Source organism: Mustela nigripes, chromosome 6, assembly GCF_022355385.1.
Source record: "Mustela nigripes isolate SB6536 chromosome 6, MUSNIG.SB6536, whole genome shotgun sequence".
Classification (NCBI taxonomy): domain Eukaryota; kingdom Metazoa; phylum Chordata; class Mammalia; order Carnivora; family Mustelidae; genus Mustela; species Mustela nigripes.
Genome location: NC_081562.1, coordinates 9,847,862 through 9,873,502, shown reverse-complemented (window position 1 = coordinate 9,873,502; position 25,641 = coordinate 9,847,862). Strand labels below are relative to the sequence as shown.

The 25,641-nt window shown below is 55.0% G+C and overlaps 1 protein-coding gene across 1 annotated transcript; it reads right to left on the bottom strand.

Moving 5' to 3' along the window:
* Nucleotides 1-559: 559 nt before the first annotated feature.
* Nucleotides 560-25,167, bottom strand: BAIAP2L2 (BAR/IMD domain containing adaptor protein 2 like 2). Its single transcript, XM_059404603.1, has 14 exons — nucleotides 25,077-25,167; nucleotides 23,832-23,907; nucleotides 22,927-23,013; nucleotides 22,399-22,460; nucleotides 12,198-12,269; nucleotides 11,850-11,966; nucleotides 10,916-11,062; nucleotides 5,703-5,855; nucleotides 5,259-5,397; nucleotides 4,882-5,107; nucleotides 2,464-2,586; nucleotides 1,972-2,179; nucleotides 1,346-1,389; nucleotides 560-1,189 (listed from the first exon to the last, which is right to left on the bottom strand). The coding sequence occupies exons 1-14, from the start codon at nucleotides 25,125-25,127 to the stop codon at nucleotides 1,114-1,116; spliced, it is 1,581 nt and encodes a 526-aa protein (XP_059260586.1). The 5' UTR covers nucleotides 25,128-25,167; the 3' UTR covers nucleotides 560-1,113.
* Nucleotides 25,168-25,641: the final 474 nt, after the last annotated feature.

The window sequence follows — 25,641 nt, the reverse complement described above, 5'->3', positions numbered from 1 at the left end:
GTCCTGGGGGCATCACCCTGCCCTGGAGAGACCCCACCCGCCTACTCACCTCAGTGCCTCGCCTGCCCCCACCCCCAGGCCACATTCCAGGAGGGGCTTCTGAGGCTTTGGCTGGATCAGGCTAATCTGGGACTGAGAGGGCAGGAGGGGCCAGAACAAAGGATGCTGTGTCCCTGGCTGCTCGAGGGTGACTTGCTGGTGGTCCCAGACCTTGGCCACTGCCACCCCTCCCCCTCTGGAGAGCCCCCACCCCCCACTTCCTGGGAAACCTGGAGTGTCACAGTCTGGGCCAGAGGTGGGTGGACACAGCCTAAGGGCTTCAGGGCAGACCTCAAGATTTGCTTCAAATGGGCGCTATGTGAGGGGCTGTGCGTGAGCGAGGCGGAGCGAGGCAGTGACCTTCAGGACCTCCTGGACCCCATTCTCCAGCGGGAAGCCTCCAGCCCCATCTCCCACCCCTGTGCCCCAAATCAGACACCACCAGTCCTGCGCACTGTCCTCTTGCTTTATTTCTCACGTTTACAAAAGTTAAACAGGACGACATATGCGGGGTGGGGAAGCAGGTGTACAGGGGATCCTCCCTACTGGGGCAGAGAAGGGGGAGGGGGTTGGGGTGCACGCGGCAGGCCCCCAGGGACAGTCCTGGGGCCCTTGGAGGGGAAGAAATGGTCCTGTCCCCCAGTTCTGCCTGATTTATTTATTTATTTTAAAGATTTTCATTTATTTATTTGACAGACAGAGATCACAAGTAGGCAGAGAGGCAGGCAGAGAGAGAGAGAGAGAGAGGAGGAAGCAGGCTCCCCGCTGAGCAGGGAGCAGATGCGGGGCTCGATCTCAGGACCCTGGGATCATGACCCGAGCCAAAGGCAGAGGCTTTAGCCCACTGAGCCACCCAGGCGCCCCTGCCTGCTTTATTTTGAAGGCCCCGGACCCCAGGCCAGCCCTCTTGGAGCTGCTCAAGCTGCGGGCACGGTTTGGGGCGGGGTAGCCACCCCTGGGATCAGGACCCCGGCTTCTCGGGTCCACTGCTGCTGCTGCTGCTGCCGCCAGCTCTGGGCAGCTCCCGGGCGGGTGTGGGGGGACGACCTCAGCCCCCTGCCGGAGGAAGGCGTCTCAGCGGATGAGGGGCGCCGAGCGGTCGTTGGTGACCGTGGGACGCAGCTTTACCGTGGCGAAGGGGTTCGTGCCCCTGTGAGGGGAGAGGTCAAGGTGAAAGAGGCCCAGGTCTTCAGCTGCCCACCCGTGCCTCCTGCCCCCAGTGGCCACATCCACTCACCCCTGCGTCGTCTCTCCCCACAGCCCTCCTCTGAGTCTCGTCCCCCCCAGCTCCCGTCCTAGAACTCACCGAGGGAAGAGCTCTGGAGGCTGCTGCTCCCAGGACATAAGTTTCTGCAGTGGGGGGTGGAGGAAGGGCCAGGTTTAGGGGAGAAGGGGGCCGGGGAGCCCCTGCCTCTGCCGTTCTCCACTCCAGGAAGGCCGAGGACTAGACCCGTGGCCCCGGGCAGCGCCAGGCTTCTGGGAAACAAGACTGGGTGTCCTGAAGCCCAGAATTCTGTGGGTTCCAGACGTGAGAAGCCTGGGCCAGAGGACCACCCCCCAGGCTCCAGCTGCTTTCCCCACACCCCACTCCTCACCCCGGTCCTGCCCAGTCAGCTCTGGTCCCAGCTATGACCCAGGATCCTGGTCTTGCCTCTCCTGGGAGGCAGGAAGGGCAGGACTTTCCCTGTCCCAGGGCTCCCAGCTGGATGACGGGGGCTCCAGTCCCTGTCCCCCTCCCTAGACTCAGAAGTCCGTCCCACACCTTCCCTGCAGATGGGTAAACTGAGGCTGGGGTGGGAAGGCCCCCTGCCAGCCAGCCAACGAGTGGCCAAGCAGGGAGGGTTACCTGGTCTCCAGTCTCCCTGCCCATTGGATGAGCCCAGGACTGGGGGGACAGGCTAGGTGTGTCCGGGGCAGGGGGGGGGGGCTCACCTTGACATCACTGGCTACCCCTGGGCTGCCCATGCTGCTCCGGCGGCTGTCAGGCAGGGGTGTGGGTGCAGGGCTGGGGGCGCGGCTGGGGATGCGGGTCGGGGTCCGGGAGCGGGACTGGCCGTCCCAGTACTCCGAGGGGGCTGTAGAGTTGCCCGGCCGGTCCAGGAGGTCATCAAGGCTGTGGCTGCCCCGGAGCGGGTAGGATCTGAGTCCAGAGGAGGGAAGCAGGTGAAGGGGGTCAGACGTTAGGCCCCTGCTGCACCCCAACCCATGCTGCTGGCCTCCCGCAGCCTTCTCCATTGTACCCGGGGAAAAGGAGGCCACACATGCTTGAAGTCAGTCCCAAGAGGAGGCAGAGGGAAGGATGCAATGACTTTCTCCTGGTGGGGGGGACCTCCTCTTCCAGGGTACAAAGGAGGCTGCGCCCACTGAGGACAGCCACTCACGGATATCCCCTTGGCGAGTGGGACCACCACCCCTGCCAGGTACCTGGAAGGAAGCTCATTCATAGGGCTCATCGGGTTCATGGAGGTCACCGGGTTCAAGGGGTTAATGGGGCTCACGGGCACCTCCTCCAGGGGCTTCACATAGGCCTCGGGGAACCAGCCGCTCCTGAGGGGGTGCAGGCAGAGGGGCCCATAAACAAAAGGCCCAGAGACAGTGGTCACAGCCGCACTCCCGAGAGCAGCTCCGGAGCCGTGCTGTGTGCCAGGCCTGGCTTGGAGGGCTTTGCCCTGACTAACTCATTTAATCCCTTGAGATCTTTCTCGACATGCAAGCCCATCCACCCAGCCTCCTCTCCTGCCAGGGGCTGGATCGCGGCAACGCGCTTCATTCCCTGCTCGTGGAGCACCCACCCCGTGAGGCCCACAGACAGCCAGGCACAGCTCCTCCGCCCCAGAGGCACCCAGCCCAGTGGACGGACAGATGTGCAAACGGATGACCACAAGGGTGACTGGGAAGGGGACAGGGCAGGGGCTGAGGACCACAGGAGAATGTACGAGCCCAGAGGAAGGGGCGCCTGAGCCTGAGGCGCCTGACTGCCAGCCCCGTGCCCTTCCGTGCTCTGCCCCCACAGCTGCTCTTGGAGTCTTTGTGTGGCTGGAGGCTCACTACTGCACCTCTAGAGAGCCTGGGGCTGTGGGAGAGGCACTTTGATCAATGTTGCTCAGCTTTTTTTTTTTTTTTTTTAAAGATTTTGTTTATTTATTTGACAGAGATCACAAGTAGGCAGAGAGGGAGAGAGGAGGAAGCAGGCTCCCTTCCGAGCAGAGAGCCCGATGTGGGGCTCAATCCCCGGACCCTGAGATCATGACCTGAGCCGAAGGCAGAGGCTTTAACCCACTGAGCCACCCAGGCGCCCCATGTTGCTCAGCTTTTTCAGACCCCTGGGACCCCTCAGGTTCTTGCAGAGCCCTTGGGAAAGTGTTCTCCAAAAAGCCCCCAGAGACCCCAAAACGCAATCAACAACGTTCTCACCTAAAGGTAACTGGAAGCAATTTCCACTCAAACTGACGGAATAAAACCATTTCCTTATGTTTTACCTCTGCTCTCACTAGAAAGGGCCTACTGACAAAATCTGCCGTCTCCTTCTCCGCCCGGTGAGGCACGGACAGAACAGCCATGTGACCGGGGAGGGCGCGGGTCTGGGTGGTTTTACACTCGGGTCCGGGGAAGTCCACTCCACGCCACTTGTGGGGAATTTCAGGGCAGCCTCTACCTTTGTGGGTCCACAAAGCAGGGGTTTTGAGCCCTGCTGTTTGTAGCCATCTCTCCCCGCCAGCCCATGCTTCCGTATTGGTCCAGTAGTCCCCTGCCATCCTCCCTCTGTCCACGCCTCACCCATCCACGACCCTGTGGCCAACCACTCACGGACCACTGGTCCCCAAACCCACCCATCAGCTCTTGTCCACCTGGCTGCCCTCTACCAATTCGCTCACACACCTTTCTAGTCACCCCTTGGTGCACCCCACCTCCATGCACCTGCCCAGCCGCAACCACTCGGCTCATCCCCGCCTACCGACCTGCGTCCACCTGCCCACAGAACCAACTCCCGGGCCCCTTCCACCTGCCCGCTGCCCACAGCCCCGCACCAGGCTCCCAACCCTCTACCTGTGCCCCGCCCACTGACCCCCGCCGCCATCCTTGCGATCACCTTCATGGGCACCTGCTGACTCCTCCTTCTAAGCCCTCATTCACCCGTATCATATCATACGCTGCCGCAGGAATGGCAGCCGGCACCACGCAGTCTCCTGCCCATAAGGCCCGTGGGGGTCACTGCGGGCTCCAGCAAGCTCCCACCGCCCCCTTTCTCTTTGGCAGAAGAGTTACCCTTGCACACTCTTTTTTGGCTTTCAACCCCTGCCTTCCGCCAACCTTGCAGTGACCACAGCGTACTTCCCCGCCTCCAGCCTCCCCTCCTGGTGTCAAAACCAAGCCCAGTTTGCAATCTTGAAGGCTTTTCCCTGCCCCTGACTGAAACTCAGCCTGTGAGCTCCCAGCCTGGCCTCTGGCTCTGGCCTGGGGGAGCCTGCTTCCAAGTCCACCGTCCCTCCAGGGACTCTCAGGGCCCAGGCAGGAAGCTGCTTCTCCCTCCATGTGGGGCACACAGTAAGCGCCCAAGCGGTGGGGCTCCCGCAGTGTTCCTCCAAGTGAGAGAACCTTCCCATTCCTCCCAAGGGCCTGTCCTCTTCCTATCCGGGCTGGCTGGATGAGGACACCGGAGGGCGGCCGGGGTGGGTGCGGGAAAGGGGAGAATTGTCTGGGTCCCGGGAGTGGAGGTGGAGGACCGAGGGCGACAAGTCACCGTCGGGGCAGGGGAGCCTGCCAGACCTCCGTGGGCGGGGGGGGGGGGGGCTTCCTTCCACACACACACCCCCGCCCCTACCCCCCGGGGCTCCCACTCACGCGGAAGAGCCCTCCAGCTTGCCGTACAGCCAGCCGTTCTGGGCCTCTGGCACAAGCACCTCCACGACGTCTCCAGCAGAGAAGCGCAGCAGCGTGTGGTTGGCGCCCTCCGAGTGCGAGACGAGGGCGCGGACCCTCCGGGCGCCCCCGCCCCCGCCCCCGCCGCCCGGGCGCTCGCCAAAGGAGTTGGAGCGGGAGCGCTGGTTGCCGCTGGCGTAGAGCGAAGCTGCGGGGCGGGGAGGGGGAGCGCAGTGGGTGGGCGCTCCGGGGGGGGGGGGGCGCGGCCACCCTCCGTCCCTCTTGCTGCAGCGCCACCTCCGTGCCTCCTCCCAGGCCCCGGGTCCCCGGCCCTCCCTCTGCGCTCCGGGGCCACTCACAGGCGGACGGCGTCCGGGGCAGCGACCGGCGATCGGGCTCCAGCTGCGACGCGGACCTCGCCTCGATGGGCTCGGGGCCGTAGGAGCCCGAGCCGTGCCGGCTGCGGGGGGAGCTGAACTCCGCCAGGGGCCTCGGGGGCTGCGAGGGGAGACGGGCAGGGGAGGGTGGGGCAGGGAGGGGGGCGCCGCGGCTGCGCCCTAGTCCAGCCCCCACCCCCAGTCCCGGACGTCTGTGGCGTAGGGGTTCACCGGCCGGCGGCTCAACCACCACGGGGGCGGCCAGATCGCGCCGGGACTGAAAGCCGGGCCCGGGGGCGCCGCATAGACAGGGAGCCTGGGGGGCAGGAGGCTCCAGGCGGAGGGTCGCAGGCCCCAGGGCGCCGCGGAGGGTGCGGGGACCGGCGGGGGCGCGAACGGCGGCGGCGGGGGCGCCCAGGGCCTCACCATGTCCAGGCGGGTGGGCGTCAGGCGGCCCGAGGGGTAGGGCGGCCCCAGCACGGGGCCCAGTAGGCCCGGGGAGTGGGCGCGCGACGGGCTGCGACTGGCCTCCGACTGCTCCTTCCACAGCAGCACGCGGTTCTGGAGCACGCCCCGGGCCTGGCCGCGTGGGGACACAGGCGTCAGCCGGCTCCCAGCAGCCCCCAGAGTCCTGGGGCCCCAGAAGCGGCATCCTAGACCTGGGAACTCGGGCGCCCCCGCAAGCGGAGGATAACTGGATTTTCCAGCTGGAAGGAGCTAGAGATAGCTTTGGTGTCACTTGGGATTCGCCAACTGTCTAACCCTCTCCCTCTTTTGTCGAAGGCCCCTCAGTTTTCCTTGAGGTGTTCCTTGAGGTGCTTCTCCAGCCCCTTCTGTCTGTGTGCTTTGGCCAGCCTCTACCACTGCCTGGTACATCGGTAGGCTTAGAACCCAGGCCTGGCCACTGTGATGGACTCAGGGATGGCACTTGCCCAGAAACTGTGACCAAGGAATCCAATTCCAGTACTTATCCTGGGACAATTAGGAAAAACATTTTCTTGGACCTCATGGGTTTTGCTAAAAATAGAGTGAAGCCAACACAGGAAGCTACAACTAAGAGAGGATGGCAAATTTCCAAAGACCTGAGCTCCTGGATCCAGCTATACCTGAAACCCTTGAACTTTGTAGTAACTCAAGTGTTAAGTACCTTTGCTGCAAAAGCCGGTTTGAGTCATTTCCTGGAAGAGGCCTTTCAAATACAGTTTTCCAAGCCTATTCCTTTTAGCCTACATAAGCGTCCCTAGTGTCCCTGGTACATGGGCATCTAACTCTGTTTGAGTACTTTCAAGGATGGGAAACTCAGCTGTTGACCACACAGTCCATAACAACTTGGGGCTGGGAGGGCTTTAAATGGCAGACCAGCTACATACATGAATCATGTGTTTAAGTTTCTGTATTTGATGATGTTTTGACATCCTGGGCCTTTACCAATCCTGCAGGCATTGTCCCTCCCAGGGCTAGATAATTCCTAGAGATAGTAAGTGAGTCGTTCCTGTGACAGCACCTTTCCATGATTCCTCCCTTCTGTCTGGCCCAGCTGGTAAAAATCTCACAGGGATCTCAGGCAGCAAAACAGAAGCCACTCACATCACAGGAGCAACTAGTCCCATTGGTCATTAGTAAGACACCCCCTTGGTTGCCTTGCTTAACTAAAGAACAAAACAGCACAAAGCCAAAACTCCGAAGGTCTTTGTGTGCTGACCACAAAAGCAGTATGCAAGACAACATTAGGTTTTGCATACCATATTTTTTTAAAAGTGTTTTTGTCCAGTTTGAGAACATTCAGTGGAAAGCGCCTGCCAGGGTTCTAGGGTGTTCTGGGGGTAAAGGCCACAGCACCAAGCCCCAGCCTGGACAGCATCCAACTTCCCTGTCTTCCCTTGGCCCTGCCTCCAGGAGGTTTCACCTGTCATTGGGAAGAAACACTGTGCAGGCTTTCAAAACCACAAGGAGACCACGGGAGAAGTTTTAAAAACATTTATGGAGCGGAAGAGTCATTCTAAGTATGCTACACACCCCATAGTCTAGAAAAGACTAATAAATTTGACCAAATAAAAATTTTTTTCAACATGGCAAAACCTACAGTAAGCAATGTCAATTGATAAATGACAAACGGGAAATATTTGCAACTCATCACCAAGAAAGGGGTAATTTCAGTAATATATAAAGAGCTCCTAGAAATGAATAAGAAAAAATGGAGGAAAATAAGATGACATGTCCTAGTAAAGGACATCCAATGGCTTGGAACCATGAAAAGATCTGTCTCGCTTATAAGAAAAGTATAAAATAAAACCACAAGGAGATGCCAGTTTTACCTTGCTGACTAGCAAAGATTGAAAAGTTTGCTTTCACACTGTTGTCAAGGAGAAGGGAATCTCTTACATGGCTGGCAGAAGGGTAAACTGGGACAACCAATGCCTAAATTCTTGGAGTTGCCAATTCTGTTCCTAGGAATTTATCCTGAAGCTAGGCTTGCACAAGTCCAATAAACCTGGAGAAGCTGAGGGTGAGGTGGGCGGAGGTATGTTATTGACAAGACGCGGACTCAGCCGGGACTGGGTATGAGAGAGCGACCCCTTGCTGAGCCCAGCCCTCATCCTTCTTTAAATCTTGCTCCAAATCTTGTGCATTCTGTTTATAGATAAAGTGATGGGTAAATATTTATGCTTGACTGTCTTAGGAGTTTGATCTTGCGTGTCCTAAAGTCCAGCTGGGTCAACACAATACCTGTTCCCCCCACCGCCTCATACCTAGGGGAAGCATGGATCATTCAGTCCACAGCCCTCTCCAGAGGGGGGGATCACTTAGCAGGAGGCAGCCAGGGGAGGAGTCAACACTCCCCTTAATATTAGAGTTAACTGTCCAGGACACAAGTAGAAAGGAGCTTCCCCCCAAAGAAGGTACTTAAATAGCCAGGAAGTACCAGAAAATATATTCAGCATCACGAGCCATCAGGGAAATGCAAATCAAAACCAAAATAAGATACCACTTGACATCCACTAGCATGACTAGAATCAAGATGACCGACAATAACAAGTTTTGGCAAGGATGCGGAGCCACTGGAAAGCTCATAGGCTGCCAGTGGGGCCGTGAAATGGTGCAGCCACTTTGGAAAACAGTCTGGAAGTTCCTTAAATATTTAAACACAGAGCTACCCGATTCTCAGCAAGCCAATTCCCCTATAGCCATGAGGAATGAAAACATGTCCACACAGAAACTTCTGCATCTATCCACTGTAGCATTATTTATAACAGGCACAAAGTAGAAACAACCCAGATGTCCATCCACCAATGAATGGATGAATAAAATGAGATGTCTCCAGACAACGGAATAGCATCTGGCAGCAACAAGGAATGAAGGATGGATATGTGCCCCAACACGAAGAATCTTGCTCCCGGCAATGCATCGTGGGAGAAGCCCGTCACAAAGGACCACACATTGTATGATTCCATTCATATGAAATGCCCAGAAGAGGGACATCTCCAGAGACAGAATGTAGATCGTGGTGGCCTGGACTGGAGTGGGGGTTGTGGGGGGACAGGGGAGGGTTGGGGAATGATCATTAAGGGGTCTGGGGTGTTTAGGGGGAATGCAAGTGTTCTAAACTTGATTGTAGTGATGGGTGCCCAAGTCTGTGAATACACGAGGCTCCACTCAGTTGTACGCTTTACACGGAGGGACTGGACGCCCTGTGAATTACACAGCAGCAGAACTGTTTCAAAGAAGAACAGGCAGTTCTCCCTGGAGCATCAGTCCCTGGGAGAGAGGAGGGGCTGGAGGAGAAGGCTGAGCCCTGAGCCGGGGGCTGGCTGTGGTGGGGACCGCGGGAGGATGTCAGCCGAGCTGAGATCATATGAATGGAATCATACAGTGTGTGTTGGGGGGGTGTGGAAAGAGCTCAAACTGCAGAACAAGGACAAATGAAGCAGACGTGGCGAGGGAGGAGGTCATAGATGCGGAGTTCTAGAAGGAGAAGGAATGATGGCAGAGAGAATAGTTAAAGAAACAGAAGAGGAAACAGCTCCCCGGCCTGAAGAAAGACCTGAGCCCACAGAGTGGGGAACACCCGAAGGCCCTCATGTAGGGGACACCCAGACAGATTGCTGAGTCCCCAGGACTCTAAGAAAATCTCCAAGCATCCAGAGAAAGAGGCAGTAACTTAAGACGGAAACAAGACAGACCAGCACCCGATTTCACACACACAACATAGAGCACCAGAAAACGGGAAACGTCCTCTTGGATCCCAGGGAAAAAAGCCCACAGCTCTGGAGCTCTTCAACCCACCGACATGCCGCTCAGCACTCGGGGTCAAAGTGAGACTTGCATGTAAGTGTGGGTTCGGGGGGCACGTCTGCAGAAAACATTCAGTTCATCAAGACAGAAACCTCAAAACAGCGGGAAAGGAAGAGTGAAAACGGTAGTATCAGCACGTGTTTAGTGAACCATCAGTACGAGTGGCCGTGCACCGGGCATTGGGACTATACATGGTCTAAGTGCAGTTTCTCAAGATAGAAGGATCATGCTGCAAAGAAAGGACTCATGAGAGTCTAGACCTGAAAGTCCTGAAGTTTTTTGGCAAAATCAAGAGCTGGGGGTCAGGAAGGATAAGGGGAGGAGTAAGGCCACGTATTAGAGTGCCACGGAGGGCAGGAAAATCCTTCCCCAGGCCTCATCTTAAGAGGTGGGGGAACCACCATGGACAGAGTAGCACTGGGGGGTGTCAATATATTTTAGAAAACACAAGAGATGACTCGATGTTATCATGAGGGTCAGGAGGTGAGGTCATCATGAAGAGTGATTAAAAGACAGTAGGAGGGGCGCCTGGGTGGCTCAGTGGGTTAAAGCCTCTGCCTTCGGCTCAGGTCATGATCCCAGGGTCCTGGGATCCAGCCCCACGTCGGGCTCTCTGCTCTGCAGGGAGCCTGCTTCCTCCCCTCTCTCTCTCTGCCTGCCTCTCTGCCTACTTGTGATCTCTGTCTGTCAAATAAATAAATCAAATTAGAAAAAAATAATAAAAAAAGTGTTCACAGAAGAGAAAGGAGGGTGATTTTAATCTCAGACAAAGTGAAATGAAAGGCATCAGGCCGGGTTATGAGATGTTAAATACATTAATGGCGACATTTACAGAGAAGGTATGATAGCTGTAAACCCAACAGCACCAAACAACATGGTAGTTAAATACAGAAAGCAAAATGCACTGGAAAGCCAACAGGAAATGAGTGAATCTGATTGGTCTAGCAGATGGAACAGAGCAATAGCACAGAGGATTTAAACAATAAGATAAAAGCAAAAAGGCCATAACTAGATCTATGAATTGATGAATTTGCAAATGGCGAGTCTATGCAAGCAGGAATGAAAAAAGAAACGGTTCGCACATGAGTGAATAAAGGCATGAATTAGTGAATGTGAGAATAAAAATAAAATAAAAATCATGAAGGAATAAATGAAGAAATTTGTATCTGATGATACAGATAAACACAGAAACAGCCAAAGAGATAGGGAGAGTAAACAATGAATACCCACAGAGAGGAAACACAGAAGGAAACTGGTGAAGCTAGGGAAGTCCCCGTGGGCAGTCAGCTCCCAGAGCGCCCAGGCCCTAGGACGGCTCCACCAGCTGTCCCCCAGCCCCAGCTCACCCGGCCAAAAAACTGCAAGAAGGTGTTGGAAAGCAGCAGGTGCTTCTCGGCCAGGAAACGATAGCGCCGCTTCTCTTCCAGTTCAGCTGCCCGCTGACTCTCAGACACGAAGGCTTGCATCTGTGCGTGTAGCCGGTTCACACTCTCCTGTGGGAGAAGCGGGTTCGGGCTGGGGGCAGCGAGTGGATGCTTCATCCCACCGTCCAAGAGTACCCGCCGTCTGAAGCCTCCTGTCCTTCCTGAACCAGCCGAGTCTCCTCCTGGAGGCCCTCCCGGCAGCACCCAGCTCCTCGGAGCTCCCAGGCCCACCTCTCACGGGCATCGTCATCCTCCGGACCCTGAGCTCTGTGTCTGCCCAGCCGGGCCCTTCTCACAGGCAGGGCTGGTGTCTGAGCCGTCCCTCTGCCCCCAGCCCACAAGCGCGGAGAGGGGCCCAGGGGGGTTAGTTTAAGGAAATGTGGACAAGTTGATCGAAGTCCCTACTTGGGAGAGGAGGTTCTGAACAGGAGGGACAAGAGCTTAGTAAAGGAGATGGAAGTCTTGGAGACCAAGGCTGGGGATGGGGTCCTGAGCTTGGGAGGAGGACTGGCCCTCGTCAGGGGTAGGGGAGCGCGGCGGGGGCAGGAGGGAGCAGAGGAGGGCGTGGCTGCTGGGGAACTAGCTATGGAGATCAGGAGCAGCATGGCTGACCGCCTTAGGTTTTCTCCGAGAAGTAGGAGAGCCGGGCAGTGACCGTGCGAGGATCAGCGCTGAGGTGGGCCTGAGGGCCGGGGGTGCCCCCCCACCCGGGGCCGGCTGACCTCCCTCGCTATGCTCACCACAGAGCATGGGGTAGGAGGCCCTCCTGGAATTGGGCCGGCGCTGGGCGAGGGAGCTCAGGACATTGTCAAGGGGTCCCCCCAGAGCCTGGCTCCCCCCCCCCCAGCCCTTGCACCTTCATCTCCCGCACATTCTTGTCCCTCTTGCGTTCCATGCGCCACAGCTCAGACATGTACTTCTCCAGGTTGGTGGCTCGGTGGTGGTACTCCCTCTCGTAGTGCTGGCGGCTGTCCTTGGGGAGGGTGGAGAGAGGAGGGAGACCCCCATGTCAAAGAGCTCAAGACTCCGGGTCCACTGGTCAGAACACTGGACAGGGTCCCGGGGAGCTCAGCTGGAAACACAAACAGCCTGGCGCCAGTCAGTGCCCAGCACGGGGCTTGGTGTGCTCATCCACCAAATGGGGAGAGGCTGTCTTGCCTGTGCTGGGCTGGGGGGGGGGGGTCAAGGTGGTGGCCATACTTACTTTGATGAACTGCATGTCCAGCTTGGTATTCTTCTCCATGTGCTGTAGCAGATCTCCGTGGAATGTCTGCACCTGTGTGGAGTGCAGGGTGGGGGTGATCAGGGTGGTCCTAATCATTCCCAGGCCTCGGCCTCGGCCGAGTCTAATACAGCCCACTGTGTTCCTAACACACCAGGCACCTGCCCAATTGTCGGAGAAAATGGACATGAGTCAAGGACGTGGTTGGAGGCAAGATTAAATGGTTTGATATGCAAACAGGTCGTGCAGTAGACGGCTGGCCACACACCCTCCATAAAGGTATCAGAGTCTTCTGGGTCTTAGTCCCAGTCTGTGCTTTGATGATGCCATTCCTGCCACCTAGAATTTCCTACCAGACCTCAAATACCAGCTTCCGTGCCCCCTCTACAGGAACTCTCCCTGACTTCACCAGCAGAATCCACTGTGCTCCCATTTTGATTCTGGAATGTATATATATTTGTTTGTTTACTTTTCGTTCCTCTAGCCACAGGACAGAATCTCTTGCTAGGCGCCTGGTCATAGGCCACAGGACAGAATCTCTTGCTGGGCCCCCGGTCATAGCCTCTCAAGCTGCTATGGACATGAACTTCATCTGACCCTTTGTGTCCCCAGCACCATGGGCAGGGCCCTGACCCAGTGAAAGTGCTCACAGCTGTTGAGGTCTTAGCTGAGGGTTGGCTGGTTTCCACGATAGGTGAGACGGAGGAGGCTGACCATTTGGGTGACCGGAAAGCCGGGGAAGGCTGCTGGACTCAGGTTCAGAAGAGTTATGGCCTCAGAATTCTGGTTCTGCCTCCAATTTGCTCTAAACTTTGGACAAGTTGCTGCCCCCGTCTGGGCCTCAGTTTCCCCATCTCTAACAGGAAGGTCTTGGCTAGATGCTCTTGAAGGTCCAGCTTTTTAAGCCCAAAGAGCTTTGATTCTGTGAGCCTTGGTGCTCCCCTGGCACCTTCCTCTGGACGCCCCCCATCAGCATTCCTTGGGTCACTGTGTGTTGTGGGGACATCAGATCTAAACCCTTCAGCTACACACTTTGCCCTTGGGTTCACAGGGAGCAGAAAGGAGTGTCCCCCATCCTGCAGGGGACCTCACCTCCTTTGTCTGTACCCTCTTTGCCCTCCCCACAGAACCAGCGGGGGATGCTGCCAGGTTTGCTGCCGCAGGGGTCCCCACTGTGCTGGAGGCAGGGGTTCTGTGCCTTGGGGTACAGCGTTGTCCAGCAGAATGCTGGTAATCTTCTGGTATTCAGGGAAAACCAATCAATTATAAAAGTTGCCAATTTTACATTTTTCTCCCGTAATTGTTTCAGAAACCCTGGTTACCACTGGTCTGTAGGGGAGCTTGCTTGTGGCCCCCTCAGGACTGGCCATGCCTTGAACCCTGAGCCATGGCTGCTAGGGTGTGTGTGTGTGTGTGTGTGTGTAAGGGGATTGGTGTTAGGAATGGTGCCAAGACCCCATATCTGTCCTTGTCTACTGGGTCCCACACCTGCAGGACCTCCCAGGGCAGCCCCCAGGGCACCTCACTTGCTCCTCCTCTGGCCCTGCTTCCCACTGAAAAGGCAGTCCAAGGTTTCTGCTTAGACACCAAACATGTGTTCCTGAAAATCCCCATAGCCTGCAAAATTGCCCAAAATGAACAACAGGGCTTATGGGAGATACAGGGTTGGAGCTGACCCGCAGAAGTCAGGCAACTTTGTAACCAGAGCACTCATAAAGATGCTGAGTGGTACCTGGAGACGAACTTGAACCACACTGAAGGCTACGGAAAATATCTAAAATGCACAAAACCCACAGAACGGATGCACCAACTCCATCTGGATTCCTGGAGAGCTGGTGTGCGGAGACAATGCTGGGGGGACATGGGGCTGCCACAAAGGTGGGCAAGGGAGGTAGTACAGCCTGACCCCAGCTGAGAGCCCTGGGCGGCTGGGAGCGTTCTTCCCAGAGAGGCCTGGGAGCACGAGCTCTTTTAAAATGTTCTTAAGGGGTGCCTGGCTGGCTCAGTTCTTAAGCATCTGCCTTTGGCTTGGGTCGTGATCCAGCGGTCCTGGGATCCAGCCCCACACTGGGCTTCCTGTTCAGCGGGGAGCCTGCTTCTCCATCTCCCACTCCTGCTTATATTCCCTCTCTCACTCTCTCTTTCTCTCCTGCCAAATAAATAAATAAAATCTCTTTTTTAAAAGGTTCTTAAAATACAGATTAAAGGGCTCATGCTATCAGTGCAGCAGACAGGCTGGGGACTTTTCCCTTCTTCCTAATTCTGGTTGCCCTATTCATCCCACTCTTGCCTAGGAGACCTGGCTTATGAGCAAGCCACCTTCCATGTCTCAGATGTCACTCCTTCTGCTTCCAGCTGGGTATAAACGGAGTCACCCCGTAGATGTGTGTGTTAGAATGAGGCTGCTGGGCTATAATTCTTCCCATTGCTATGGCTTGGTTACGATCACCAATTAGATGAGACCCAGGCAATAGCGGGTCAATGGAAAGTATTCATTAACTTCCAGAAGAATATCTATTAAGGGGTTGATAATTGATGTGAACTTGAGCTCTTGCTTTGGGGGAACCATAGGACTATCTATTAACAGGTGGCTTCTGAAACAAGGAAGTCACCAACCCCAGGCAGACTGAGGAATTCCCAGCAGGTCAGAACAGAGACTGCTCTCCCCTGCACCCCCTCTCCCAGCATATACTTCATTAGCAGGTCCTGTGAGCCCCTCAGTACAGAAGCTGAGAGCAGACCCAGACCCACTGTGGAAAACACACACTGTGAGCTCTATGTTTTGAGTTATTCCAGTAATTCGCAAGAAATCCTTTTGCCATCTATACAGGAAACTTCCCCCCAACCCCCAACCCAGAAGAATTGTCCCTGTGAGCTGATCCACTCCTGTCTTCCAGTTTACTCTTGAACCCCTTCCGGTCAGGCTGTGCCCCACCACTCCAATTAGAAAGTTCTAGTTGAAAATCACTGACACTCCACATCACAAAGTCAACTCACAGGACTCCTCTGACAAGTCCTGTGGTCATCATTTGGCACAGTTGAACATTTCCTCCCCCTGAAACACCTTCCTCCCTTGGCTTCCAGCCTACCACCCTCTCCCGGTTTTCCTTGCACTCCCCCTCCCCCATCCACCCCACCTCTTCTCTGTCATTTGCCGATTCTCCCTCATCTCTTGATTATAGATTAATCTCATCTCTGATCATAGATTAATGCAATCCCTCCCTCATCTCTTGATCCCCCACGGCCTCTTTCTTTCCCCTCCTACACCCACTCCCTCTATGAGCTCATCCGTCCATATGCTCAGGACTCCCAGACAAACAACCCAGCCTAGACCTTGACCCCAAACTCCAGCCTCATGTACATACAACTGATACTCACCTTTCCAGATGGTTTTCTAATAAGCCTCTCAAACTGACCATGTCTAAAACGAAATCCCTGATCTCTCCCCTCCACCCGAACCGTTCCACACTTAGTAGTTCCCACCTCAGATAAAAGCAACTACACCTTTCCAGTTGATCAGGACAATATGCTGGAGTTAGTTTGACTTTCCCTTATCTTTTGCAACTGACATCCACTCCATCAGAAAATCTTACTGGCTTTACATTAAGTCTGATTTCTTCTCAACACCACCACTTCTGCCACTTTCCCAAGCCATCTCAACTCTCCCTCTAAATTAGTCTTCCTGCTTCTGCTTTTGCCCTCCACTGCTGATATTATATTATTAGTAAAGGAGCCAGAGCGACAGGTCAAACAATGAACAACTGGAGGATGAAATGTAAAATTTCCAATTATAATAGCTAAAAAAGCCATATTATCTAGGTACAAATCCATCAAAAGATGTGCAAGACTGCTACCCTGAAAATGAGAAACAAATAAATGGAGAGGTATACCATGTTCATGGATCAGAAGACTCAATATTATTAAGATGACCATGAATTTATAATTTTTTTTTTTGAAGTAGGCTCCACTCCTAATGTGGGGCTTAAACTCATAACCCTGAGATCGAGAGATGCATGCTCTACACTCAGCCAGGTGCCCCTATCATGGCCATTAAATCATAGATTAATGCAATCCCTGTCAAAATTCCAGCAGGTTTTCTTAAAGGGATTGGCAAACTGATTCTAAATATGGAAATGCAAAGGATCTTGACTATGCAAAACAATTTTGAGAAAGATGAACAAAATTCTTAGACTAGCTGATTGTTTTAAAAGATTTTATTTATTTAATTATCAGAGAGTGAGAGAGTGAGTGCACAAGCAAGGAGAAAAACAGGCAGAGGGAGAAACAGTCTTCCTGCTGAGCAAGGAGCCCAATGGGGGACTTGAACCCAGGACCCTGGGATCATGACCTGAGCAGAAGGCAAATGCTCAACCCCTAGTCAAACACCCCTAGACTGTTTGATTTTAAGACTCACTATAAAGCAATAGCAATTAATACAGTTGTGGTATTGGTGTAAGAATAGACAAATATATCAGTGGAACAGGGTAGAGAGCTCAGAAATAGATCCACACATAAAACAACAAATCAAATTTTGACAAAGACATCAAGTTAGTTCAATGGGGAAAGTGAAGTCTTTTTGAAGTGGTGCTGGAACAACTGAATATCTATACAGGGGGAAAGAACCCCCAATTCTATCTCACTTCATACACAAAAGCAAATTTAAGATAGATCATAGAAATAAATGTGAACTCCAGAACTTAGAGCTTCTATAAGAAAATTTAGAGTATCTTTGCCGTGGTAGTGGGCAAAGATTTCTTAACTAGGATACAAACACTTTTTAAAATTGTCAAAGTAGGGACGCCTGGTCGCTCAATCGGTTGGGGGTCTGCCTTCCACTCAGATCATGATCCCAGGGTCCTGGGATCGAGTTCCGCTTCGGGCTCCTTGCTTAGTTGGGAGGCTGCTTCCCTCTTTGCTTGCCTCTTCTTTGCCTGCTGCTTTCCCCTGCTTGTGCATTCTCTCTCTCTCTCTCTGCCAAATAAATAAATAAAATCTTAAAAGAAAATAAAATAAAAACGCCAAATTAGCAGAGGCAGTGTTTGCTGTTGTATAGCATTAGTCCCATGAATTGTAAGGTAGTTTACAGAGTTAAAACAGATTCTGCCTTTTGTAAAATGAAAACAATAAAATAGACAAATTGGGCTTCCTAAAAATGTAAAAGTTCTGCTCATCAAAGACACTATTTAGAAAATGAACAGATAAGCAATAGGTTGGGGGAAAAAAATCCTGCACCGTGCATATATCTGATAAAGGACTCATATCTTGACAGTATAAGAAACTCCTATAAGTCAACAATAAATATAATGGGCAATAAATATGAATGGGCAAAGTGCTAATGTCCAATAAGCCCATTAAAAGTCTTTGATCATTGCCATACGCAAAATGAAACCACAATGAGGTACTTTCTGCACCTCAGAGAACGGCTAAAACAACAAAGATGGACAACATAGAACGTCGGCAAGTGTGTCAAGCAGCAGCAGCTTGCACAGATCGCTAGCGGGGCTGCGGCTAGCACGACGACTTTGGAGAGCCCTTTGTGGTTTCCTATAAAGCCAATATATGTCACCCCATGTCCCACAAATTCCGCTCCCGAGTATTTACCCAAGAGGAATGAAGACAAACACCCACAAAAGACTTGTATAAGAATGTTCACAGCCGCCCTAGTCATAGTAATCCCAAACTGGAAAGAACCCAAATGACCACTAGCAGAAAAAGAGATAAATTGTGGTAGCTTCCTTCGGTGGCATAGAAAGCAATCAAACAGGACAACGCGCCACTATCCGTGACAGCACGAAGCCATCTTACAGACATCACGCCGGGTGAAGGAGGAGGTTGTGGAAGAAAACATATGTACAATTCCTGTCACGTGAAGTCCTAGAACAGGAAACATGAATCTCCATTTTGACAGAAATCCGACAGTGGGTTGCCAAAGAGGAGGAAAACTCATTTTTAATGAAAAGAAAGACGCGAGAGGGGGCACCTGGGTGGCTCAGTGGATTAAGCCTCTGCCTTTGGCTCAGGTCATGATCTCAAGGTCCTGGGATCGAGTCCCACATCGGGCTCTCTGCTCAGCGGGGAGCCTGCTTCCTCCTCTCTCTGCCTCTCTGCCTATTTGTGAATTCTGTCTGTCAAATAGATGAATGGAATCTTTAAAAAAAAAAAAAAAAAAGAAAGACGCGAGAGTGAACGTTAATGGGGAGAGTGTTTGGGGGGAGGGGGTGATGAAAATCGTCTAACATTAGTTAGTGGGAATGGGTTCAAAGCTCTGTGACTACATTAAAAACTTCTGAATTGTATACTTAAAGGGGGTGAATTTCAGGTTGATATTATATATTTAATATATAATAAATATATATGAGATTATATTTTTATATATTATTTTATATAGAGATATACCCATGATAGGAGTTCTATTATGGGCTCTATTCTTGGTCCAGGTATTAAATCATAACATCTGGGGGCGCCTGGGTGGCTCAGTGGTTTGGGCTGCTGCCTTCGGCTCGGGTCATGATCTCAGGGTCCTGGGATCGAGCCCCGCATCGGGCTCCCTGCTCCACGGGAAGCCTGCTTCCCTCTCTCTCTCTCTCTCTATCTCTGCCTGCCTCTCTGCCTACTTGTGATCTCTGTCTGTCAAATAAATAAATAAAATCTTTTTTAAAATAAATAAATAAATAATAACATCTGGAAGTGTTTGGGGGGAAGAAATGAGGAAAAAAGTAAACATAGCCAAGAGGAAGGGACAGATGTTGAAGATAAGTTGCGGAGATCTAACATACAGATAATAGGAATTGCTGAAGAAGAAATGCAAAGACAGAGAACAAAAACATTCTAAAAACTGTGATTCAAGATAATATTCCTGAAATTTAAAAGAAAAAAATATTTAAAACTACTTATTGCTAAAGTACACCATGGGACTGGTAATATGGACCCAGATGGTAATATGGACAGACATGTCTACACCAAGACATGTCTAGAAAAATTACTGGACTGAAGAAAAAGAAAAGAAGAAAAAATCCTGGGCATCTAGGCTGAGAAAGCAAGTAGATTTATGATGGGAAAAATAGATCATCAGACTTTTCGTTAGCAACGTTCAACATGCTATGTCAGAAGCTGACCGGATTGTCCACATGCTTTAATTCTCTGTATCCTCGAGAATCAGGGTTCCTTTTTTTTTTTTTTTTTAAATTTTTAAAGGATTTACTTATTTGAGACATAGACATAGAGAGAGAGAGAGCATGAGCAGGGGGAGAGGCAGAGGCAGAAGGAGACCCCCTGCTGAGCCACTTACAGTAAGTGCGAGGAAAACACTACAGCCAATGGGTCACCTTCAGAGGACGACAGGGAGCGTGTTCATGACCTTAAAAGCTAATGAGTGAGGAGAGGGACTAAACCTTGATTCTGCTTCTCCCACACAAAACGTGCCACTGGCAGCAAAGAGTACACAAGGAGGAGCGCCTCCGTATAGAAATATCCCGGTTAATGGGTAAGAGCATCAGAAGAGCCATGAGCTCCCGCCGTGCAGATGGGTCTGGACACACTGAGCCTCCAGGGTCGTTAATATCACATGGCTGCAGACGCGACGTGGCTCCCAATGGAAGAGCCCAGAGCCCTCTGCGGTCTTGCTAGAGGGATGGAAGAGCCTGGGTCTGACCCAGCCCCTGCGTCCAGAGGACAGAGGGACAAGATGAACTACCCCGGGAATGCGAGACTGGGAGTTTCCAGATGGCAGGAAAACCAGTCCTAGGGCCCCAGGATCTTCAACAGACAAGTCATAAGGGAAAGAAGGGGATCTATTGATTAGGAAACTCAAAGGCATATTTGGAAAAAAGAGACGGCACACAACCAAACTCCAGCGTCTAGGGATGTATGCCCGAGTGGTCGGCTACAAAGGAGCACGAGGGAGGGTCGGATCTGTGGTCACTTTTGGAGGGAGGTGGGGAGGAGGGGCTGTGATTTTGACAGAGGCACAGGGAGGGGCTCCCAGGGAGGCGGGCACAGTTCCTGACCTGGATGGCGGTTTGCCTTAAAATGATTCTTTAAGCTCTAATTTGCTCAACGAGATGTTCTCTGTCTGTGTTTTCATTTACAATTAAGAAAAGTCAGATCCTGTCGCTCTTCGGCTGTGCACACTCAGAATGGCCAGAGGCAGGTCAAGGCCACACCACAGGGCTCTCGTCATAGCCGAGTGTCCCCTCACACACACGTCTGCTAGCCTTTCCGAGCTGTTACCTCCGCCCAGAACGCCCGTCCCACACGCGTCTCCCTGGCTAACACCCTCCCCTCCTCCAGGCCTCTCTCAGTGTCCCCTTCCTAGGGCAGTTTCCTGGAATATTGGTCAAAAACTGCAGCCCTCCAACACTTGCTAGGAGCCTTCCCTGCTTTGTTGTCCTCCGGAGCACGTTTCATGTCTAATTTGTCATGTATATACTCAGTTGTTAGTCTTGGGTTTTGTCTGGCCCCTCTCTTGGGGAGGGCGAGGGTTTTGTCTGCTGTGTCCCCCGTGCCTGCCATAGCGCCCAGCACCTGGCGGTGCAGAGCTGTCGAATGAATGAGCCCACGGGCCTGGCAGCGTCGGTGGTGCTGGGTCCCATCCGGCTCTGGCCGAGGGACCTGCCCAGGTGTCTCAGCCAAGACGCAGGTGCCCAGAGAGGGCAGCTCTCCTTACAGAGACAGCCTGGGTGACACTTGTCCTCATCCAGCCCAGGTGTCCCACGAGAGACACAGAGAGCCATCAAATCCAAGGATGGGAAGCCACAGGCGGCCAGCACGAGCTGTGCTCCTGATTCCCCTCCTGAGCCCTGGGCCGGGGCATAGCTGAGCCCGAAGCCTGCAGGTGTCCCAGAGATGGGCCCCGAACCAGGCTTTTATCCTGGGCAGATGGATACACGTTTTTCTGCTCCTGCAACTGTTCCCCATTTTGACAGGGTAGCCAAACTGCTGAGTATTTTCTGGTGTCCCCCAAAGCGCACCTTGACTCCCAAGGGTTCCCCACACACATGGTTGAGAGCCGCGTGCTGTCACAGTGAGCTGACATTTCTTCCCGAGCTTTCCAAGGCCTGTCACCACCAGGCCCTCACCGGCTCCATCCCAGCTTGCCATCCTTGGCTCCCTCCTGAGCCCCACGCGCCCTGGGGACGCCCTCTCTTCTCCTCCCCGCGTGGCCAGCCCCCACTCTCTTTTCAAAGCTTGTTCTTTCCATCCAGAGCGGGTGAAGCCCTGCTCGGGGCCAGGCCCTGCCCCAGCCCTTGCAAGGCTCCCAGTCTTGGGAGGGATAGAGACAGGCTAACAGGTCCTGCTGCCAGCCGTCACCGTGAAGATGGGCGGAGGGCGACTAGTTTTGTGAATCCCCTCGCAAGAGTCCTGCCGGTAGTTATGATCGTCTCCGTTGTACAGACCGATAAGTCCAAGTACAGAGAGGCTTGTTCAAGGTCACAGGTCAGGGGCAGGTGGGGCTGGGCTGAGAAGCCAGGTGCTGGGACTGCAGAGCTTGGGTTCTTAACCACCGCACGCAAAGAATGCACAGAGGCATCCGTTAGGGTCTGGAAGAAGCTACAAGCTTGTCCAGGGGTCAAGGGAGGCCCGTAAAGCGCTGGCCGGCAAGACTGGGGCTGCTTCTAGGCTGAGCATGAAGCCTGCCCAGCGGTGGGAACACCAGGCTGTGTCTGCACAGGGCCGCTCTTTGCAGACTGGGGGTGTCACGGGGAGGCTGCTGGGTCGGCAGAGCCTGGCATCCCTCACTGAGGAGACTGGGTTTAGTTCTGTGGGGTTTTCTTATGGGTGTGACAAGGTCAGGTGCTGCTCCCTGGGAGCGTGGAGGGAGGGGCTGGAGGGCCAGGGAGGAGCAGGGCCTGGCTGTGTGCACCTGGGCCCTTTCTCTCTCTAGCTCCTGCACTCATTCCGGAACTGTGCAGGGACTCCATCTGAGTCTCAGTTTCCCAGTCTGTAGAATGGAGATAGAAGTGGCGGCTGCCTCGTGGGGTTGTTGGAGGCGGGAACAAGCTGTGGCAGGTGTACATGCCCCGCACAGCCTGGGCCTGGCAGGTGCCTGGGACACTTGTGCCTGTGTGTCACTAGGGGCCGCAGGGAGCCCTCCCTGAGAAAGGCTGTGGGGGGCTGGGCCCGCGTCTTCCTTGGAACAGGCCCACTCCCCTGTATGATGATGCCTCAGGGCCGTGCTACTCACCACCACCTCCAGGTCGGAGTTCAAGTGCCGCTGCGTGTCCGACATCTGCACCAGGATCTCCCCTGGAGGCACGGAGAGCAGCCTTCAGTGGGGGCGGCCCTTGCCACCCCCCCTCCCCTGACAGAAGCTGCCGCAGGGGCTCCCTGAGATGGCATTTGGAGGCCGAAGTCCAAGGATTTCCCATATGGCTCTGGGAGGATGGCCATGCTTGTCCCCGCACTGGAACAGCCCCCCAGGGAGTGGCGTGGAGGGGCTTGGGCTCCAGAACAGGAGTCCAGGCCCTGGGCTCGCCCTGGGCCACCAGGCCTGTGGTTTGGGGGGATTTCCGCGACGGGTAAGAACCCAAAAGGAACCCTGTCTGGGATCCCCAGCTGGGGGGCCCGGCTGGCCCCGGGCCTGAGGGGGAGCACCAGGGAGATGAAGGACCTGGGCAGTAGGAGGCGGCCCCGGGCGGCCCCAGGGCTGTGAGGAGAGCCCCTCCAGGCCCAAGCAACAGTGGGGGCTCTAGTGGAAGGGGGAGCGCCTTACCCAGAATCTGCGAGGTAGAGCTCTGCAGGGCCTGCTCCCCGATCTTCTGGATGGCGTTGAAGTACACCTCAGCCGCCTGGGACAGAGCTGCGTGGGGACAAGCGGTGCCTGTAGCCCCGGCCCCTCCTCCATCTGCCCCTGCCCTCTGGAGACCCCTCCTGGCAGGCGAGGGTGTGTGGAGGGGACAGGGGGGTGCAGAGGCATCTGGGAAGGGGGGTGTCCTGGGTGGGGTGTGTGGATGCTAGGTGTTGGCCAGGGGAGGAAGCAGGCGTGGAGTGGGGCCCAGGGCAGTGTGTGTCCATCACGGGTGGGGGGGCGCAGGCGTCCGTGTGTACCCACGGAAGGGTGTGGGGAGGGGGGGGGGGGTGCGCGGGGGTGGGGGCGGGGGGGGGGGGGCGGGCGGGGGGGGCGGGGGGGGGGGGAAACAGGCTTTGACTCCAAAGTCCTGAAAGGCAGGGAGGGCTTGGGTGGCCCTCGGCTCTGGGTGTGTCCCTGGCTTATCCTTGGCACAGAGGGTTGCAAGCCCTGGCAGGGTGATTAGCCTTGGTGGAGCCGGGGTTGCTGGGAGATGGGGGAGGGGCGGCTGTCGGCGTGTGGGTGCGGGCACCAGACAGAGTGAGGACACAGAGCTGCGGCGTAAAGCCAGGTTCGCCGAGGTGGACCTGGGTGCAGCAGTGGGCTCACAGGGCACATCAGGGTGGCGTACAGAGGTGTGTGCAGTTGGCGCTGTGGAGGCTGCCAGGACCAGGCACTGCGTCTCTGGGAGCACCTAGGGGGATTCTGGGCAGCAGGCAGAGGTGGGCGTGGGGTGTGTATGGGTGAAGGTGTGGGTAGGAACGTGGAGGGACCAGGTGCGCAGGGACAGCGCAAGCGTAGGGGCTGGGGGCCCGGGGCCGGACACTTACCATGGAAGGCCCGCAGGTAGTTGTTCCCGAGGTACACCAGGTTCTCCAGGGCAGGGTTAAACTGGTCCGTGATGCTCTGGAGCCCCAGGCCACCGGGAAGGAGGGGGAGGATGGGGAGAGGGAGAGGGAGAAAGGTGGATGGGCGGAGGCAAGTCACCGGGCCTCAGGAGCAGGGAGCCTCCCCACCCAGCCCCAGAGAGGAGCCTGACCCTAGGGGCGTCTGCACAGAAGCGTGGAGTCAGCCCAGATCCTGACTCTGCAACAGGGTCCTCAAGGTCATTTCTCCGAATCCCTGTTCCATGCCAGCTCCTGCTCACATGCTTGCCCAGGCGGGAACCTGCTCCCAAGACCATGCATCTAGAAGGCTCTCCTCCTCCCACCGGGAGGAAACTTGTGGACTGTGGCTGCCCCTGGCTGGATGTGCCCCAACCCGGCATTGGGTCCAGGCCTTACCAGGCTGGACACATGGGCATCCGACGGTCACCTCAGGGGGCAAGGACAGATCTTGCCCTCATCAAAGAAGAGCCCGTTGGCGGCAAGGCTGTGGCAGGGTCACAGGCCACCTCAGGCTACAACCAGTTGGAGAGTACCCTCAGGGTACAGAGGGCCTGGGGCAATGACTTAGACTGGGATCTTTGTTCAAACCGCTGGAAGCCTCTCTGGGAAGTTCAGAGACCTTGAACAGATTCTTTAACCGTGCTGGCCTTGGCCTTCTCATCTACACTTTGGGGTGATTATTTTCTATCCTACAGGCAGGGTGCGTGAGGCTTACATGGGAAAGGGTCCTGCACACAGGAGGTGCTCAATAAAAGTCTATAGGGACAGCGGCAACCCCTCAGGAGTGAGGTAGAAAATTTGAATAAGGGGCTCAGAAGGGAGAGAAAGACAGAGACAGGAAAAGAGAGAGAGAGAGGACGCCCCAGTCCTAGGCCAGGTGGCTTGCTGGGCTCCCCCATCGCTCCCCCTGCTAGTCACCCTGGGCCTCATCCTGCCTTGGTCTAGCATCTAGGCAGGCTGTCTCAGTGGGCCTGTCGCTCACTGGGTGACTGTGGACAAGCCACGTCCGGGCTAGGTGGCTCACTGCCCCCCAGGGATCCCCACCCTTGAGCCCACAACCCCGCCTGGCCTGGGCCTTCCTTTCCAGAACATGTTGCAGTTGTGTTAACCCTCTGTCCTCCAAAGCCGGTCCAACCTTCGAGCCCCAGGAAGGGGTGCTCGGACCTGGGGCCCGGGCCACATGCTCACCTTGTAGATAGCCATGGTGGACCTGTAGAACTGGTCCATCTCTGGGGCCATAGAGTGGGCTGCAAGTCAGGTGCCCGGCAGGAGACTGGAGGCGTTGGCAGGGCCGGGAGCGGGGTGAGGGGTCGGTCCCCTCCAGTGCCCACTGCTTTGGGGGAGCGAAGAAAGCTGCGCAGTGGGACCTGAAGACCGAGGCCCTGCCGCAGGTGGTGGCGGCTGGGGAGGAGGTGGCAGCTTAATTATTCACCAGCCAGGGATGTCAGAATGCGATCTGGGGCGTAACCAGACCCGGGGGAAGGCATCCTGTGACGCGGGCAGGTTCGTGTGACCTGTCCTTCAATTATTTACCCCTCGGAACCGTGGGACGGTGGGCACGCGTGGATGCAGGCCACTGTCTCAGGTCACCTCCTACCTCCGGGTCTAGCTTCCCCTGGGCCAGCAGGACCCCTGCCCTCCCATCTGCCCACATTGGGCATTGCCCAAATTATAGGGCCAGAGCTGCTGGGGGCCCTCCCCTGGGACCCTCCCTGACAGGTCCAGCGCTGGAGGCTGAATGTACCACTGGGCA